Here is a 20,698-nt window from a genome sequence, read left to right as displayed (position 1 = left end):
TAGGATATCAAAATATCTCCATACCAAAATTCATGAAAATTGGTTCAGTAGTTTAGGCGTGATTGAGTAACAGATAGACAGACAGAGTAACTTTCGCACAAATAATAAATAAGTAGGGATAAAGCTTGGGATATAGAGTAAATAAATAAATCTCTATCACTGGCACTTAATATACACCACGATAAAAATAGTAGCGTTTAATGTCACGTTGTTCTCTCATACCGTTCCAATTTCAAAGTCGCAAACAAACGATTGTAACTGACATGTCGGTCAACGGTGTATCAATATCGTATCGTTGTGTATTTTCAAAAATTCGCGCCAACAGCATGTATGTATGGTTTAGAAATTAAACGTGATGGCTTTAACACGAAAAGGGCAAGTTTACAGCGTCGGCAATTATTTGATGACTGGTAAAGTTCTCGGAAAAGGTCATTTTGCAAAAGTTGAGGAAGCAACACACCGTCTAATTGGGAAAAAGGTTGTTGTAGAACTGATCCTATTTTATAAATTAAATCTACTTGATTTGAACCAGTAGTGGATGAATTTATAAATTACCTACTTGATGAACTTCGTATCGCCTACCTACATATTTTTTTAAATATTTTCCGTTACTTATTTATGTTAGCTGTTAGACATTAGCTGTGCCCCGCGGTTTTACCCGTATTGCTCCGCTCCTGTTGGTGGTAGCGTTATGACAATATAGCATTCCTCAATAAAGCTATCTAACACCGAAAGAATTTTTAAAATCGGACCAGTAGTTCCTGAGATCAGCCCGTTCAAACAAACAAACTGTTCAGCTTTATAATATTAGTATACATAAATAGTTCATTGAAATGTTACATTTTTTTGGCTTAACCTTGCATTTTTTAGAGGACGCAATTTTATTTTTTGGATGTGTAGGGGGGTTCAATGTGAAGCTAAAACCAAGTTTGTGGGGTCGCCACCCTTGTCCCACGGCCGCCATCTTGAAAATAGTGGTTGAAATGGTTTTTACGATATATCTCTTAAACTATTTATCTGATAAAAAAAGTTTGTTGACATTATTTGTTGCAAATTAAATTTTCTACAATTTTGATCCAGTAACTTTTTGTCGTAGAACTATAAATAAAAAATTTATAAGCGAAAATGTTCAGAAATTAGAGCTATTTAAATGTTTCGATAAAATTGTTTTTTATCATTTTACGAAGAAATGACCATCCATATCAGACCATTTTTGTAGATTGTTTTTCGAGGAACAACTTTTACATACAACATTTTTTCATTACGTCAATAGCTAAGGTTTTACAGCGCTCTGAAGTGATTACTATTTTTCAGTACTCTTAACTATACATAATTGTATTGGCTATTGGCTCTTTTCCCATGCAGCACTGCAAGAACGCCCTGCTTTTCAACGTAAAAAAACGTGCTTCCAGACTCTACCTCCTGGATGGTGGGGAAAAGAGTCAATAATTAATTATTAATAATATTGCAAAATTAATTATTAAAAATATTATAATAACAAAAAAAAACAATAACTGATGACCAATAATTATTAGTACACACATAATATATGTATAACGTATAGCTAAGAGTACTGAAAAATAGTACTAATTTCGGAGCGCTTTAAAACCTTAGCTATTGACTTTATGAAAAATGTTGTATGTAAAAGTTGTTCCTCGAAAAAAAATCTACAAAAATGGTCTGATATCATTTCTTCGTAAAATGATAAAAAAAAGATTTATTGAAAAATATAAATATCTCTATTATCAGAACATTTTCACTTATAACTTTTTATTTATAGTTCTACGACAAAAAGTTGCTGGACCAAAATTGTAGAAAATTTAATTTGCAACAAATAATGTCAACAAATTTTTTTTATCAGATAAACAGTTTAAGAGATATATCGTATCAAACATATCTTCCGCTATTTTCAAGATGGCGGCCGTGGGACAAGGGTGGCCTCTACACATCAAAAAAATAAAATTGCGTCCTCTAAGAAATGCAACCCCAAATGTAACTTTTCAATGGACTAAAAAGGGTGGTATAAAATCGTAGCCTACTGGTTGTGATTATCCGTTTGCATTAAAATTCCACCTAATCCTACCAATATTATACATAGTTTCTGAGGATTGATGGATGATGTATGTTACTCTTTCATGCAAATACTACTTCACCGATTACAATAAAATTTGGTAGCTGAAGACCCAGAATATGCTTACGATATCGATAGTTGAATCATGCCATCGCCATCGCCATCGCACTATGATGTCTAATCGTGTTTTGTGTGCCGTTTTTGAATGTCGAATGTTGCGTGTAGACTGTAGGTTACCAAACCTATCTAGTATCTACACATTTTTACTTATAATAGGTATTATTGGTTTTTTTTGCGTACATAATATTATGTAACTTTTCCCCAAGTTTACAGCATGACCATGCATTTTCAGGTGGCAATAAAAATAATAGATTTGACATGTATCAAGGAAGACTATGCCAGGCGTAATTTACACCGTGAGCCCCGAGTGATGGCCAAGCTGCGCCACCCGTGCATTGCTGCTTTATACGAGACCATGATGGTAGAACTCTTGTCTTGTATTTTTAATTAGAAGTCTAGCCCCTTTCTTTAACAGCACTGTACCTACTGCCTGAATGATATTCAGCCGTATCGTTTGATATAATACCTATTTGATGAACATTGAATAGCTTCTATCGCGGACCTTGAGCGCGGGGACCTTATCCAGAAATTGCGTAACGAAAAACCTCACGCTCCCCTCTCCGACGGGCACGGAGGTGTGGCTTGAAGGCATTATTCAATAGCTTTACCGTGGCAGTCCCCGAGTGCCACACGTCTTTTTTTCTGTTCTGTGTAGAATTTAATGGGCACAGTAGATTACTAACAGTATGGAAACTATCCATAAAACATTAGTCATCGCGGTGTTTTCAGTAGTGAGTGTCATCTTTAGAGCGCACGAAACGCCTCTCAACATTTTTGCTATTGCTTTAATAGTGCGAAGGTAATTAGTAATTAATTTATCGAAAAGGCTTAGTTGATTTACTGGTCGTATTCTATATAGTCTCTCTATGATAATAGGTTACAGTACTGCAATCGATGGGGTTAGTGCAATAAGTGAGCTAGGGTACCTAATCGTCGGGGCTAGTGAAAGCTATGGGTAATGGGTTGCAGCACGGGCCGCGGCTGTACGTGGTGATGGAGGCGGCGGGGGGCGGCGACCTGTGCGCGCACGTGCTGGCGGCGCGCGGCGCGGCGCGCGGGTTGCCTGAGCCACGCGCGCGTGCGCTCGCCGCGCAGCTCGTGTCCGCTGTGCGGCACATGCACTGCAGGGGCGTCGTGCATCGGTGAGTTATCACTGACACCCACAGTATACAGACACAACCAGTAAAGAAACTTCATACAACACGCGCACTACTACTTTTTACCACGCTTTTACTATCCACGCGCCTAAAGTAGTTTCACTTCAAAAATGTGTGTCGTCGGTCGGTTAAGGTCGACCCTATAAAAGCGAACGTGGTCTAGCGCCTCGGTATCACATACAACCAGTAGGGAATCTTCATACTATAGTTCGAAATGGCTCACGCATACAACTACAAGCATGAAGCAAGCGTGTTTACGAGAAACGTACTTAAGGGTATTCTTATATCTGTCAATTGTGTTGATACCTTACAATTATCGTAAAATCGTTCTTTAGACGCGTGGTGAGTAAAAGTTCAAGGTCACTTCATGGCAATACTGTCACGTCATGTAGTAAAGCCACGTTTTTGGAATTTTTTAATTTCGTCAAAGAAGTTTCACTTCTGAAACGTGTGCTCGGCACACGGCGGTCTAATTAAATAAAATTGAATAATTAGGTATCTCACTTGAAAAAGGACAAAAACTTTTTCTACGTTTTATTTTATCAAAGAGCTTATCAAAGAGAGAAAAGTTTTTTTTCAGTATTAATTGCAATTTATTATTATTTTTTTGTTGTCCTTGTCATTGTAACAAACTAATTATAATCATGTCTGATAGTGATTTGAAAATGGAGAACATAATGCTGGACAGCACCAAGCAGTTTATTAAAATTGTTGGTAAGTATTTTAACGTACATCGCGTAGTAGTAACGGATTATATCAGTACCTACATTTACATGCTTATTTAAAGTTTAACTACTTTTTTTTTACTTTGCCTTGATACTAATCTAAATGATTTGTAATCTAAGTAGGTATTAAAAATCACTATACTTAATACTATTTTATATTTTCTGTGTAACTATATCCTACTTAATTTTCTGAAATATGCGAAAGTTTGTATGTTTGTTTGTTACTTCTTCACGCAAAATCTGCCAAACGAAATTTGGCATAGAATAGAGTGTAAATTGTATTGACACAAGGGATAATTTTTATCTTGGAAATGCCACGGGCATGGGAAGTTTTCTATGAAAAATGCGGGCGAAGCAATGAGCAAAAGCTTGTACTGTATATATGATAATATGTATACTGTATATGTGGATATACTGCATTACGAAATAACCAAATCACGTAAAAGAACAAAAGTTGCACAAAATTTGCCTGTGTGCGGACGCAGGCGGCCGGCAGCGCTCCGACACACTCGGCCCTTTATCTGTTACATCTTGTGCTGGCCTCTGGTGCCACAATTGATATTTTTGGATGCATGCTCATAGCATGTAACTCCGTTTTGTTTTTATTTTTTTTTAATGTATCGTTACTAAATTCAATGTACGCTTTGGTATAATTACTGTAAGTACAGTGATTAATTCTGTTTCAATAAATAAATAAATAAAAATCAGATTTCGGTCTGTCGAACGTGTGGTTCGCGGGCGGTGCGCTGCGCACGCCGTGTGGCTCGCTTGAGTACGCGGCGCCCGAGCTGTTCGTGGACGGCCGGAGGTACGGGCCCGAGGTCGATTTGTGGAGCATGTGAGTGTTGCTTTTCACGTGTGTTCTGTTCAACACATTAAGGGTGCTATACAACGAATAATATGCGAGGAATGTATAAAAATAAAAGAAATAAATAATAGTATCGCTTCAAACTTCAAAGTATATGAACCGATATGATTGGTGCTTTAGAAACATATTCCTCGCAAATTATTGCACCGTAAATGATAAATCTTTGTACCAAATTTCTTGCAAATAAATATTTTGAATTTCGAAAGCACAAACACGCTTTTATTAGATATCTATATGTAATATTATATCCTTCATCAAAGAAATATTTTCTGCACTCATCAAGTAATTTTTGTCATGAAACACACACACATTCAATCCTCAATCACTCCCCATACCACACACATACACACGCAAATAGCAAGAAACCAACGTACACACACACACATACACACACTGTTACTACAAAATAAATGCGATATTATTCTTTCAGCGGTGTGATAGTATACGGTATGGTGACGGGCGGGTTGCCGTTCGCGGGCGAAGGGGATACTACAGCGGGATCCGCACAAAGTTCACGGCCGTTACTACGGGCGGCTATAGCGCGCGGGTTCAGTAGGAAGCAACGGGCCGCGCTGGCTTGTGTGTCTACTGGTATGTGTGGTATAAAAAATATTAAATAGTGGATAAATAGGGTAGAAAATTTTTTACAAAAAGTCTTGGAAGCTATCATATAAGAATAGGAAGGAAAAATATATCTAAAACAGGGTAGATGCAAATGTTATGCATGAACAGGCTAAATTTTGAAGTGAAACTTCTTAAGGCGCGTTGAGAGTAAAATTTCAAGGTTGCCTCATGGCAATACCGTCTTGCTAAAGAAGTTTCACTTCTGACACGTGTGCTGGCACACACGCTCTTTTTTCCATAAATATGAAGGTAGTTTGGAAATGCTTCTGTTATGTCAACACGTTATTAAAAATGCTTTGAGTGTTATGGCATTGAATGTATTATCAGTCACTGATATCACAGGGGAGAAAATAAAACTAAAGTATTTATTTACAATTAATTTATTTAATAATAAAAAAGTTAACAATTAATGGTGTTACCCTTTTCATGTTATACACTGAGCAGTTTTATGTTGATATAACTTCATGGGACCGCTCATTTAGCAAGACTTATTGTTTATAGCTTCGAATGTGTGTGACTTCCCTTGCTCTGCTATCTGTAACAAAAAAGAAAATTCATTAGATAAAATCCATGCTCTGCGTTTCTGTAAGAAAAAATAAAATTAACATTAGATAGAAAAAAAAGAGCACTATGTGTTTGTCAAATGCTTATGACGAGCACACGTGTCAGAAGTGAAACTTTGGCAAGATCCAAAGATACCAAAATCGTCGCCTTACTCCGTGACGTGACGGTGTTGCCATGACGCGACCTTGAAATTTTACTCTCAACGCGCTATAAGTTTTAAAACTAATTTTGTAAAAAAGGCAAAACAATCCGGCTCGAAGGACCATTTTGTTGTAGAGTGCAAGATGTTCATCCAGCAGCTTTTGGAGCCGAAAGTGGAGTTACGTATGAAAATAGAGGAAGCCGCGAGACACCGCTGGGTCAAAAGACCCGGTATGAGAATGAAGACGCACCCACTGACCGCGCCTGATAGTAAAGCTAATAGAGAGGTTTGTTCTAGAAAAAGTAAAAATTGGGAATCTTTTGTATTAGAGAAATGTTGGAAAAATGCATTACAAGAACCTAGTAACTCAATTATTTTTAAATTTTATCGAATTAATAAAGTTATATTTTATAAGAAAGTCAAAATTTTTAATAAAATGAAGCATTCGTTAAACGGAGACACACAATTAAATCAAATCTACAGTTAAAAGGACAACGAAAATATTAACGATAATTGTGCCAAATTATGAAATGGAATTAATTGCTTTTTCAGATTTACCGACAAATATCCGAACTATGCGGCCAATCATTTTTGGACATTGTAGCTCAGATAAAAGCGGAGCCCTTTGGAACTACAGCCGGCATTTACAACATTAAGACGCATCTCCACCAAATGCAAGCAGCGTCTGGGCCAGACCTGCTCTGGTCTTCCAGTACCCAGGAACCGAGACCAGTATCGCCTCCAGAATATCACGCGAAATATGAAATCGACACACCAATATCCAATTCAGTGCCCAGTATTGCCAAATTTGTTCAAGCCAGACATTTAGATAACCAACGGATTACCCCAAAACATTCTTCTGAAGCTACAGTGTCGAAAACTGAAGACACTAAACAGTCGAGCAAGATATCTCGACCTTTAAGCATGTTTGGACTCAGGAAACCGGTTTTCAGGGTGTATGAAAATGGGGATGGTTTGGACCGCAGGCTGCCAAGCATTAATGAGCATTCCAATCCAGATTTGAATGATAAAAAGAATAAAAAAGAGTTGAAACCACCAGCTAGAAATGAGGGTGTGAGGTTGAACAGTTGTCCCAATAAAGTTAGCGATGTTAAGCGATCGGAGTTTTATAGGCGTGCTGGGGATGGATTGCCAAGGTAACTACTATACGTTGTTAATGTTATTTTAAATTAGATTCCAAATTTATAAGTATTAAACTGAACGCAGTCGATTATTGAGTTGGAAATGACGACTTTTTTGAGAAGTCCTTATAATAAAACTTTTGCATTGCTGGAAGTGGCCGTATTTCTATAAATGCATGATCACAGAACAGTAAGAACATAATAGAAGTGCGATGTGGGCGTGGCCCACGTGTCACTAGTAAGGTAAGATCACCTAACTCGCTCTCAGTTGTGCGCAGAAAAATATTCGAGTCGGTTGTCAGCTGTCAAACCTTATTTCCATATTTATTCATTATTTAGAGCGTGTTGTTCGGTATTAGAGTGGAAAAATGATAGCAGACGAAATAATATCAGCAATCGAGGCATTTCATACCATCGGTAAGTCTTATTTTAATTTATTTTAAATATATTTTATGTTACAACTTCGCTTGTCGTAATTTGTCAAAAATTTATAAAAATATTAAGTCAAAATGAACCTTAAGCCATAAGAAATAAGTACTAATATAGATTGAACAGCAAACAAGACTTTCTGGAATATTATTGCAATAAACAAACGAATGTCGGATTAGTGATGCATGTGGCGCATATCGACAGTATCGATACTTTAGAAAAGACAAACATTATAAATATTAAATTTTATTCTATTTTTCCTTAGCTTTCATTTGTCCTATTTATTTATAGATTTTCGAAAGAGCCTAATTTAAAAGAGAAATGGATAATAAATGCAACGTGACGAGTTAACTGGATGCCGAACAGCTATAAGCAGTCTAACAAAGGCCACCGATACATCAAACCTACGGCAGTTCCAAGATTTAAAATAATGCATATTTTCTGTTTGTTTTGTAAATATAGATTTATACTATTCTATTCCGTTTTTTATTTAAATATAATAATATGAAAAGACGTACTTAGTAGTAATAAACATACTCCAAAATGTGACACATTATCCTATACTCATATAATAGAAAGAAAAAAAAAATACACAAAAATATATTTATTTGTGAATTATCGATAACAAGGCTGACATCCCTTAGAGCATAGCATCAGGTTAATGTCAAGTTAATGTCATTAATTTAGAGTGACACAAATTTCAACCTTATCTTTGTGTTGAGGTTCAAAGTTATATGTATTGAAAACCAACGCCCTCTGTTGTGGAATAGCTGAATGTTTTCGAATTTGGAATTTCTGAGCAAAGAGAAACAAAACAGCTAATATACCTAGGGATGTTATACTAAAATAAACCGTAACTTGGTTCGTTAGGGTACATATTGAAATGCTGAATTTATAACCTAAGTCAGTTTTTACTCAAATTAAGCTGTCCAATCAAAGGCATAGTTTACTTGCAGTGTACTGTATAACTATCGGTTTAAATGTGTGGGTTTGGCGACACTGGTTTTCATACTAATTATGACATTATAGCACTTCTATTATGTTCTTACTGTTCTGTGTGCATGATGTATTCAATTAATATGGTAAACGCGAACATTGAAGAGCGTTTTATTTCAAGCGAAAACCACTGAACAGATTTTGATAATACTTGGCAGTGATGTAGTTCCTGTACCATCATAATACATGACAAATTTAGAAATACTGGCTTTTAGCCCACAGGTCAATGCCTAAAACTTGTTATTATAATTCCAGTTGGCGAGCGAGTGGTGTGCCGAGAACGCAAGCGCCGAGGATCTTGATACAGAGCAACGCAACTACTATTAAACGGGCTTCTTTGGGGTCAGTAGAATTTTATTATTTTTTCTATTATTTCAGAAATAAACAAAATGCATAATATGTAATTAAACAATATAAAACGGTGACTCATTCATACTTTTTTTTTTCAATTTTTTAAATGCTTTTTTTCTATAAATCTTCTTAATTAATATTATTTTAGTTCTAAGAATTGATTGTTACAGGAACATTATAAGCCCTCATTCGTCGTCGAACAGTCAATGCAAAAGCGAGAGAGCGATGCCTGTGAGTGTTTAATATAGTTTCATTTTATCATCTTTTTATTAGTCATTTTAAAATACAGAATGGCCAAAGGGAAAATATTTCAAATATGACTATCACATGCATTAGCCAAGTTTTAGCGTAGATCTAGATTTAAGAACTCTCCTATCTTTTCATTTCGTTTTGTACATTTTTTAAGTATCGTGTATGTGTTATAAATAATTTATTTTATTTTAACTTGCAGGTGGGTTGGTATTCTAATAGACCTCTAACAAAGGAGACATATACGCAACGTCTCCGACGGACAGCACCGATCAAATGACGATTTTTAATACATTCAAACTTAACTTTTCGATGTGCTTATTTTTTAAGATTTTTACTGAAATCTTTGTGTTAATTTGTATGTAATTTTAAGCGAATAAATTTGGAAAATATTCTTGATTCGAAATTTGAATTGGTAAATAATAAGAGTGATGACGTGATTAAGTATTTTATTCGTTATTCAATAATTAATAATATAAATATTTCTTAATCGCTATAAAATGAAAACCATAAGATCAATAAAGTTGGTCGCTGGTGTACATCCGACGCGAAGGACCTATTCAGTTCCGTTTCATCTATACCATATCTGCAAGCAATTACTAAAAAATGTTTTTAAGGCTTATTCATGTTGATAACATACCAAGTTTTAATATTACACACAACTCAATACTATTAAACTTGTATTAATGGCAAATATTTGTTGATCAACAATGTTGCTAGAGATGTTTAAATCTTTTGACAAGTCGGTGGAGAACTTTTGGTTGTGGGAAATGTGCGTGGGGTTGGTAGGCTGGTAGGAACCAAAGGGAATGGTGACATGGCGGTAAAATAGATAGATTAAACGGTAATTCATAGAACACCAACAATACAAAAACTTATTTGTTCATAAAATGCCGGCAAAGCACCTGTAACACTTCTATACCCGGCGCGGCGTAAGATGATCCCTATGACAGTTCGTCTTAGTGATTGCTCGTATGATGGATCGTGTCGATACTTTACTATTTTATAGGCAAAGGCGTGGTTTGCATTCAGCCACGTCGGTAAACATGCTTTTACAAATATTATAAAATGAATTTTTAACGTCTATTATGTAAACGAAACGGTAAGTAAAACGAAAGTTTTCCAAAACATAAAAATGCACCTTATCATTTTCTCGTAATTTTTAACCCGTTTAACACAGTGTATATTATTTTATCATGAAAATGGAATCCTCCATTTAATTTTTCTAAAAAACTTATATTATCATATTAGGTAAGTAAATTAACGCGAACGGTAATTAATTAATTAATTATGCTGCGATCTTCTGTTCCATTCAATAGTGAATGAACTATAGCTTAAGCATGGAAAAAATGTGAACTCGTTTCCATTATCGAAATTTGTTTATCGATACTTTCCGCACTAGTCGATAAATGCCAACGATGTAAGTTTTGAAGGACGTAAACGTAAAATCAGATTGATATAATTTCTCGTAAATGTTAAGAATTGTTATAATTCCAACGGAATATCATTGTAATGGCATAAAACTAGGTAAAAATTAATAAATGCCATTTTTAGACGCCTCCAATACGTTTCTAATTTAATGGTGACGCCATTACAAGTTTGTCTCTTGAGAATAACTGTCAGTGTCATAGGGATCATCTTAGGCCGCGCCGGGTATAGTGTTTATGGGCGGTGGTGACCACTTAATATCAGGTGGCCCACCTGCCCCTTTGCTTGCTCTGACATAAAAAAAAAACATATAAAAGCAATTGAACAATACAAAAAAGTAGGTAAGGTAAACTCACCAGTAAGTAGTGGTGATCAATGGTGAGGCATGTGCGTGGGATTGGTGATGGCAGCAAGGCGCGTGTATGTAGTGCGCGGTCGGGGCCGAGCTGGGGACTCCCCACCACCAGCCTCGCTCTTGAACACGGCCACACAGCGCCACTGGTTCAGATATTGCACTGGAACAATTATTTGCATACTAGTGGTCTGCCCCGGCTTCGCCCGTGGTATTTCGCATTAAAGGTAGCATATGTCCTTTCTCGGTTATCAAAATATATCCATACCAAATTTCATGCAAATTGGTTCAGTAGTTTAGGCGAGATTGAGTAACAGACAGACAGAGTTACTTTCGCATTTATAATATTAGTATGGATTATCACACTAGCTTACCGCCCGCGGCTTCGCCGGTCGCCCGCTTTGTCTAAAACCTAATAAATTATATACTAAAACCTTCCTCTTGAATCACTCTATCTATTAAAAAAAACCACATCAAAATCCGTTGCGTAGTTTTAAAGATTTAAGCATACAAAGGGACAGAGAAAGCGACTTTGTTTTATACACAGAACAGTAAAAACATATTATAGAAGTGCTATAATGTCATAATTAGTATGAAAACCAGTGTCGCCAAACCCACACATTTAAACCGATAGTTATACAGTACACTACAAGTAAACTATGCCTTTGATTGGACAGCTTAATTTGAGTAAAAACTGACTTAGGTTATAAATTCAGCATTTCAATATGTACCCTAATGCACCCTGTTACGGTTTATTTTAATATAACATCCCTAGGCATATTAGCTGTTTTGTTTCTCTTTGCTCCGAAATTCCAAATTCGAAAAACATTCAGCTACTCCTCAACAGAGGGCGTTAGTTTTCGATAGATATAAATTTGAACCTCAATACATAGAACTAAGGTTGAAATTTGTGTCACTCTACATTAATGACATTAACTTGATATTAATCTGATGCTGTGCTCTAAGGGATGTCAGCCTTGTTATCGATAATTCACAAATAAATATTTTTTTGTGCATTTTTTTTCTTTCTAATAAATGAGTATAGTACAATGTGTATAGTGTGAGTATAGTACATTTTAGAGTATGTTTATTACTACTAAGTATGTCTTTTCATATTATTATTATTAAATAAAAATCGGAATAGAATAGTATAAATCTATATTTACAAAATACATTATTATTTTAAATCTTGGAACTGCCGTAGGTTTGATGTATCTGCGACCTTTGTTAGACTTCTTAGTGCTGTTCGGCATCCAGCTAACTCGTCACGTTGCATTTATCCATTTCTCTTTTAAATTAGCCTCTTTGGGAAATCTATAAATAAATTGGATAAATGAAAGCTAAGGAAAAATAAAATAAAATTTAATATATTTTATAATGTTTGTCTTTTCTAAAGTATCGATACTGTCGATATAAGCTACAACCATCACTAAACCGACATTCGTTTGTTTATTGCAATAATATTCCAGAAAGTCTTGTTTGCTGTTCAATCTATATTAGTACTAATTTGTTATGGATTAAGGTTCATTTTGACTTAATATTTTTATAAATTTTTGACAAATTACGACAAGCGAAGTTATAACATAAAATACACTCACCGGCACGGAATCTTGGCCACTGCAAATTTTTGCGTAAAATAACACTATTTCTTTTCTACTACAAAATTCAATAAAAATTTAATCAAAACTAGTTACTTTAATGTTTTTACTAACTTTTAGTAATAATTGGAAGTTAATAAGAAGTACTACCGAGTAGATATGAATTAAACAAGAATTTACGCTTTTCCTGTGAAATTTAAATGATTTCTTAAAAAATGCTAAAAAATTAGAAAGAACGTTTCCATTAAAAAAATTGAACCTTTTAATAAAAGGTGTTTCCTTCTCTTGCCTTAAACACTGTTTGCATCCAGTCTGGCATACTCTAGAAGACATTTTTGGAGACCACTTGAGCTATAGTGTACCAAACGGCCCCAGCTGTATTTCTAAGCTCATCTAACATTAGTGCTGGGTTGAAATCGAACTTTATGTTTCTTTTAATCATGTCCCAGATGTGTTCTATTGGATTAAGATCCGGGCTACGAGCTGGCCACTCCAATTTTTCAATAATAACCTCTTGAAGGTACTCTTATACGTATCGTACGACACGCGGACGTGCGTTATAGTGTATAAGTAGCAAATTTTCTTCACTGATAAACCTGTAATAGGGCTGAAAATGTTCCTGGAGAATTTCCTCGATGTACCTGATCAAATTTAAGCCATTATCTACGATAAATAACTCCGTGCGAGCACCGGAACTTATACCTCCCCATACCATTATTGACCCTCCATGAAAAATCGCATTTTGAGTGTGGTGATGTGTGAAAACCTCTCTTCTCGTCTCCTCTATACTGACTGTTGGCTATCAGAAGCTCGTAAAGTACCTTAGCAGCCATCTGTGAACACCTCACGAGCGCACTGGCTGTGGGTCCAGTTTTCATGTTCTCGTGCAAAACGAAGACGTGCTTCTCTGTGATGTCTGAGGAGTTCTGGACGGCGTGCTGGTCTGAAAACCTTCGAATTAACTTCTTTCATTAGTCTTCTCACCGATTGCTCACTCACATTTATTATCCTGGTGTTTTAGAGCCGGTGGCGTATCCTAAAAACTGTCAGAAAGCCATTTCTGAGTATCTCTCGAACAATAAACGGGTCTTCTCGAGCTGATGTGCACCTCACACCTTCATTTCCTGGTCTGCACATGTGGCTGCCAGTCTCCTGGTATCTTCTCCATGCATAGTGCATCGCTGAACGAGGTACGTACTGTACATTAGGTACTTTACGTTGCGGCAGTCATTGGTCTAACATTGTGATGGCCTGAGTAGGTTGTTCAGATGTTAATGGCATTTTTTATTGTTTGTTATGATCATTGACTACAGTACAACAATAACAATATCTTAAAACGGCATAAAAGATAAAGTTTAAAACGAACAACATTGAAAAAAGTTTAAAACGAACAATTCGTAACTTCGGCTTAAACGCACAAATCACAAATTTCGAGTAACTCTTAAAAAGTGGTAAAAGATTATTCTGAAACTCAATGATTTCTTACCATAAAATTAAACAAATAATATGTTAACATATCTGCATACAAAAAAATCGTGAAAAACACTTCAAACTTTTTTTATCGGCAAATTTGTAAGTGGCCAAGATTCCGTGCCGGTGAGTGTATATTTAAAATAAATTAAAATAAGACTTACCGATGGAATAAAATGCCTCCATTGCTGATATTATTTCGTCTGCTATGATTTTTCCACTCTAATACCGAACAACACGCCCTAATTAATGAATAAATATGGAAAAAAAGGTTTGACAGCTGACAACCGACTCGAATATTTTTCTGCGCACAACTGAGACCAAGTAAGGTGATCTTATCTTACTAGTGGCACGTGGGCCACGCCCACATCACACTTCTATTTGTTTTTACTGTTCTGTGGTTTTATACCATGTAGTGATTCACTACATAACCTTATTTTTTTAAATAGAGTGGGCAAATAAGCTAGTGGATCGTCTGGAGATAAGAGAATCCACCGCTTAAAAGCGCCTATAGAAGTAGAATCGAAATATATATATATATATATATATATATATATTTATGTATATAATATAAATAAAATACGAAATCAAAACTAAATTCTGTTAGTACATCAAATAGAGATAAATTATTAACATTGATCTTAATGTTCGTCAATCAGTTAAAGAAATTAAAATTATGTATATTGGAAAAAAATATTGACCTAAAAAAAACCACATTCGCACTAATAATATTAATGCTGTAAAAACTAAAAAAATATAATTTTTTCCTTACTTTTCCAAAGTCGCACGCAACAATCATCCCCGGAAGAGGCCAAGAGTGTGCCGGTGACGTTCCACGACACGCGCCACACGCACGAGTTGTGGTCCTCGAACGCGGCGAGTACTTCGCTGCGGAATCGAACCCCGCACCCGTTGCTGTTGCTCGATGACTCACTGACCAGAAAATTTATTTTTTTTCAAAATACCCTCATTTTTTTGGTAGGTAAATATGGAGTTTCAGAAACTACGTCACATAGTAGTAAGAAAGGTAAATATCTTCAAACTATTAAAATTCTAATTACGACGAAGTTCTAATATAATATTTTCATCCGGTTTGAAAATTATGTGAGTCACTCTAATAATAAAATAGTTATTTTTATCGAAATGTAAACAAAAGAAAATAAACATGGACATTTTTTATTACAATCTTTTAGCATAATATAGATTACTTTTTAAAATAAATACAACTATGAAAAAAATGAAAATAAATATTCAATAAATTAAAACAAGCATACTCACGGTAGAGGTTCAATTTTAATAATCCGTACGTCCTTAGTAGCAACGGCCAGTAAATGGAAGGAACGTCCGAGGTTTGGTGCGAAGGCCAAATCGTTGACAGGCTCTACAACAGACGAGAGACATTCCGTGCGCGTCCAGCGGCGGGAGGCTTCACTGTACCTGTGAGAAATTTTATATTAGCTATACTAACTATGTAGCATGGTTTCACTCGCCGAAAAATTCACGAGCAAAAGAGTATTTAGGCTAAGCGCGCACCACGATTTTATGCAGCGTGATTATTTTATCGCAGAAATACAACGTATGAGTTACTATGAGAATGCGCGCACATGCGATTAAATAATCGCAGCGATTTTAAAATTGTGATTTGTCACATTTTGCTGCGACTGCTCGCGACGCGATTGTCGCGAAAATGAAATGCAGAATATGAAATTGTATGGTACCGCGCGCACTGCGATAATAAAATCGCACACTCGGGCCCGGCTGGCACTTCACTTGTGTTTCGTCTGTCCAACAGTAAACATCGTAGTGGTATAGGTAGGTACTGTTTGGTAAACATAAACTCAGTAATCTGTCAAAGGTTTGAATTTATTTATTTATTTAACACTATATTGTACAAGAAACAAAATAAACATAAAGGTTACAATAATAAAAAAAAAAAAAAAAGCACAAAGGGCAGCCCTTTGGCGGAATTTTTAACCGACTTCAAAAAAAAGGAGGAGGTTATCAATTCGGCCGGTATGTTTTTTTTTTATGTATGTACACCGATTACTCCGAGGTTTCTGAACCGATTTACGTGATTCTTTTTTTGTTCGATGCGGAATGGTGTTGAATTGGTCCCATAAAAATTTCATTCGGATAAGCCCAGTAGTTTTTATTTTATGAGCATTTTTGTCTGTAGGTATTTGTAAATTTTGCAAGTGCAAGTTTGAAGTCGGTTGTTTTTAACGCAGTTATCACTTGTCATTCTATAATAGCCAAAGAATTTTTTGGGATACATCCGAAGTTCATTATATTTCTGACTAGCTTTCCACCCGCGGCATCGCCCGCGCAGTCAAAGAAAAACCCGCATAGTTCCCGTTCCCGTGGGATTTCCGGGATAAAACCGATCCTATGTCAAGGACATAGGATCGGTTTTATCCCGGAATGGTCTCGGGTATCAAAGTTCGAGAAAGGTCTCGGGTATCAAAATATCTCTATACCAAATTTACAGACAGAGTTACTTTCGCATTTATAATATTAGTATGGATAAAAGAAACTTTTGACAATTCTATCTGCTGTAAAAGAATGAGTCCAATATAGACGAATTTTCTTTTTTTTTTCTTCTTATCCTCCGAACTATTATTATTATTGTTTTATAAATAAAGACAAGCAACTTGTACGAAATCCATGATGAAAGTGAGTAATAATCACTATTAAATTATCGCTGTGCGCGCACCGTACTCTCTGCGATTTTCTACAGCGCGATTTTGAAATCGTGTCGCAAAAATTAAAATCGTGGTGCGCGCTTAGCCTTACATCAAGCATTTAGCAAAATTGCCTAAAATAGTAACTATTGAGTTTCTTGCCGGTTTGTCTCTGTAAAACTATGTTATGATGATTCAAAAGTACTCTAAAGAAAAAATGTTGTGTGGTTTTATGAAACCACGGTAAAGGTGAAACTTTTTTTCACACTATAGACATTTAACTAAAAATTATCGTATTTGTACGATAATTATCGTACGTATCGTGCGTCACGCGACATGCGCTACACAGATCAAAAAGTTTGAGACGATGTAATAAAAGTTTCACTTTAATATAATTGAATAAATAAGTTTGAGTTTGAGTTGATATTCCCCGAATCATATTCACACGTACAATATATAACTATTAAAAATATATTTAACTACAATATTAGATTTTGAAAATTGAGAACAACTTACTCATATATAAAAACTTTTCCATTGCAAGTTTTGTCGCTTTGTGAGTTCGCGTTGGCGACATTTGGCTCGTCGCTACCCACGGCTATCATAGGTGGATTGGAATTCACTCTGCAAATAAATTTAATTAATATAAAATCTAAATATGTACGCACATACTATAAATTAAAAATATTACACAGTTCAAAAAACTGGTAAATAATAAATTAAAAACATCACTGAAAAAATTGCTTGGAAAAAACATTTTCTACATTGGTTTCGTATTTTTTAAAGATATATCTATTACAAGCAATAAGTAGGGTATGTTTATTGGTTCGTCCAGTTTAAAAAAAAATGTATATTGTATATTTTCTTATGTTGCATTCTATTGACTAAAGCTTTTTTTTAAAAATCATAGTTAAATATTCTTTTAAACTGGATTGTGGTCTTATATATTTTACCTTGATAGTGATGGATTCCAGGAGAGACAGCTGATGGACACTTTAGTGGGTATTTCATGCTGTAGGGTCCACTGTGCTAAATTCATTACATCGGGAGCTTCATATATTCTGAAATTGTATTGATCATTGAGAATTGTTGTTACCAAATTTTGTTGGGTTTCATATCTAATGATATTAAAAATATCTATCTTGTATGACATAAACGGATATTTGGATTTATTTTCATAAAAACATATATTTACAGAAAAGCAAAGAATTAAGCTTTTAACCACACCCCGGACACTCCATACAAAATTATCGTTTCGACAGCCACACTGTAGAGACTGCAAATGTGTGTGTTAACGCTTTATGGTTGACACATATTTTGTGACTAGCGGAAAGAAATTCGCGTTTTTCTGATGAAATACATCCATAAACAGCACAATATCTAACCATTTTATATGAAAAACGATAATCACAAATCCAAAATAATAAAATTACTTTAAGTCAATTTGATTAATATTGTCAATCTTCGTTGCGTATCGCCCTTGCAGAAAAATGCGGGTCATCTTATAGCCTGATCGTGCGGGGTGAGGTAAGTGTTAAATTTTGGCGGGAGACAGACAGTGTCCGTTTTGTAGCGTTTAGCTACTATTATGTATTCTGTGCTTTTAACTAAAGAGCAATATGAATAGGTTTTGTATAATAGTAGAAATGTGTAGATTGTAGAATTAAGAATTAAGTCTAACAGTGATTTTCTTTTTTACATATTTCTCAGTGATTATAAATTATGCCCCAATATTAAAAAAATCTATATGTACAATGCTAAGTTTATTAAAAAGTCATTTTCTAATTAAAACTAGAGTTACCTAATAATACCATCCGCTGAGCAAGTGACTAGTTGAAGCCCTAAGTGCTTTGGTCCAAACTTAACGTCCGTCACCGATGTCCTCGAGTCAACCAGGTTTGATCGTTTTACCCAGGTTCGGAGGCCTTTTTCTGCACCACTTGATGTTGTGTCACCTTACAAAATAATACTAGAATTGGTGATGTTATTTTTAAAAAGAAACAAGCAAAAGAACTTGAATATTATCTATACTAATATTATAAAAGCTGAAGAGTTTGTTTGTTTGAACGCGCTAATCTCAGGAACTACTGGTCCGATTTGAAAAATTCTTTCGGTGTTAGATATTTATTGAGGAAGGCTTTAATTTAATATATCATCACACTAAGACCAACAGGAGCAGAGCCACGCGGGTGAAACCATAGGGCACAGCAACTTAGTAATAAGTAATTTAAAAGAATGAGATTAGTATTTGATATTTTAAGGAATATTATTGACATTCATACTTATGCCTATTGAATATTTATACATTTTATTTTTATACCTAGAAGCAACTCTTGTTTTCCATCCACTATCAGAATACTGTAGTACTTTTATTGAGTAATATTACTAATACCAGTTTTACCAAGCTTCTGTTACTACATAAACTACTAATCTTATATATAAAAATGAATCGCAAAATGTGTTAAGCGCATAACTCGAGAACGGGTGGACCGATTTTGATAATTCTTTTTTTATTATATTCCTTGAAGTACGAGGACGGTTCTTATGTAGAGAAAAGGTAAATATCTACCACGGGCGAAGCCGGGGCGGACCGCTAGTAATACATAAACATGAATAGAAAAAAGGAAGCATACCAACTTCTTCCCAAATTGCGGCTGTTCTATCAAAGGAGCATGTGGCCAGCACTTGCCCGAACTCAGGGTGCGCCCAAGTGACCTTCCACACCGAACCGTGGTGCGCTTTCCAGCTTGCCGTGAGCTTCCAACCACCTTCGCCATCAGAATCCCAGACCTAAGAACATTATTTAACCAACTGGATATTATAAATAAACTATAAAATATAAATAGAGAACTTGGAAGACGTTAATTTAATAATTGTAATATAGCTGTGAATATTTCAAGTACCCAGTTAGAATGGAAACGAAAATTTCAGTGCTTTGTTTACGAAACATTCGGCTTTAAAATTAACGTGCAGAAACTATCAATGTATTTCTTATATATTTGGCTGATAATGTGCACTTTTATAATATGATAATCCTTCTTTATTTCAGCTAGTGTTGATAGATTGTTAAATATAAATAACAACATAACCTACCTTTACATATTGGTCGCTAGAGCAAGTCGCCATTCTTTCTCCGTAAAAGTCATACGCAACATCATGAATTAAATCTTTGTGATCGGCAATTATTGTTTGCGATTCAAATAAGTTATTAACTCCCATTTCACTCATTTTTACGACTTTAAAATGTAGAGTAATCGAATTTAAAAAATCCACCGATACTGACCACTGATACTGACACTGACACTGCCCTATATATACATTATACTCTTTGTACTGACAGGACATTTGATTATGACAAATGACAATTTTTTTTTTTTTTATGACAAATGACAATTAGTTTCGGTGTTGCAGTTATCCAGTAATATTGAAAAAAAAAAATTGCCAGATTTTGCATGGAATCACAGAACAGTAAAAACATGGAATCAACCACGAATCAACGTACTAAATAAAATTCCGTTCAATTTATCTTGTTTCTCTATATACCCACTGTAAAATCTCGTTTGAACGGCTTTACTGATTTATAAATCATTAGTAGACTACCGCTGGATTTGTACAATAACTGCTCAGAATGCTGATACTGTTTAAATATTTTAACAGCGACAAACATCCTTGGTAAACGAAAAATTGAAATCGAATTTTGCTATGGCTATTTTACACTACGATAAAATATA

The 20,698-nt window shown here is 35.1% G+C and overlaps 2 protein-coding genes across 2 annotated transcripts; one reads left to right on the top strand and one right to left on the bottom strand.

Annotated features, from left to right (window-relative positions):
* Nucleotides 1–263: 263 nt before the first annotated feature.
* Nucleotides 264–9,844, top strand: LOC123698948 (MAP/microtubule affinity-regulating kinase 3-like). Its single transcript, XM_045645783.1, has 11 exons — nt 264–478; nt 2,424–2,552; nt 3,161–3,333; nt 4,004–4,062; nt 4,782–4,911; nt 5,372–5,532; nt 6,406–6,557; nt 6,824–7,428; nt 9,094–9,180; nt 9,360–9,420; nt 9,641–9,844. Exons 1-11 carry the CDS (start codon nt 356–358, stop codon nt 9,716–9,718), a joined length of 1,758 nt encoding a protein of 585 aa, XP_045501739.1. The 5' UTR covers nt 264–355; the 3' UTR covers nt 9,719–9,844.
* Nucleotides 5,930–20,258, bottom strand: LOC123698949 (nucleoporin SEH1). Its single transcript, XM_045645784.1, has 9 exons — nt 20,061–20,258; nt 19,601–19,757; nt 18,769–18,922; nt 17,921–18,028; nt 17,484–17,591; nt 15,565–15,723; nt 15,059–15,219; nt 11,223–11,381; nt 5,930–6,100 (listed from the first exon to the last, which is right to left on the bottom strand). The coding sequence occupies exons 1-8, from the start codon at nt 20,193–20,195 to the stop codon at nt 11,239–11,241; spliced, it is 1,125 nt and encodes a 374-aa protein (XP_045501740.1). The 5' UTR covers nt 20,196–20,258; the 3' UTR covers nt 5,930–6,100; nt 11,223–11,238.
* Nucleotides 20,259–20,698: the final 440 nt, after the last annotated feature.

This window comes from Colias croceus, chromosome 17, assembly GCF_905220415.1.
Source record: "Colias croceus chromosome 17, ilColCroc2.1".
NCBI lineage: Eukaryota > Metazoa > Arthropoda > Insecta > Lepidoptera > Pieridae > Colias > Colias croceus.
The sequence above is the reverse complement of the archived record's forward strand: the minus strand, read 5'-3'. Positions and strand labels throughout refer to the sequence as shown.

What these genes read in the sequence shown, in the direction of transcription:
- LOC123698949 (XM_045645784.1), bottom strand. Translation starts at nt 20,195, where the DNA reads ATGAGTGAAATGGGAGTTAATAACTTATTTGAATCGCAAACAATAATT. An exon ending in GGAAAAGTTTTTATATATGA is followed by an intron (nt 15,724 to 17,483) that starts GTAAGTTGTTCT and finishes AATTTCTCACAG; the next exon opens with GTACAGTGAAGCCTCCCGCC. An exon ending in TTGCGTGCGACTTTGGAAAA is followed by an intron (nt 11,382 to 15,058) that starts GTAAGGAAAAAA and finishes TAATTGTTCCAG; the next exon opens with TGCAATATCTGAACCAGTGG.
- LOC123698948 (XM_045645783.1), top strand. Translation starts at nt 356, where the DNA reads ATGGCTTTAACACGAAAAGGGCAAGTTTACAGCGTCGGCAATTATTTG. An exon ending in GCTGGCTTGTGTGTCTACTG is followed by an intron (nt 5,533 to 6,405) that starts GTATGTGTGGTA and finishes ATTTTGTTGTAG; the next exon opens with AGTGCAAGATGTTCATCCAG. An exon ending in ATAGTAAAGCTAATAGAGAG is followed by an intron (nt 6,558 to 6,823) that starts GTTTGTTCTAGA and finishes TTGCTTTTTCAG; the next exon opens with ATTTACCGACAAATATCCGA.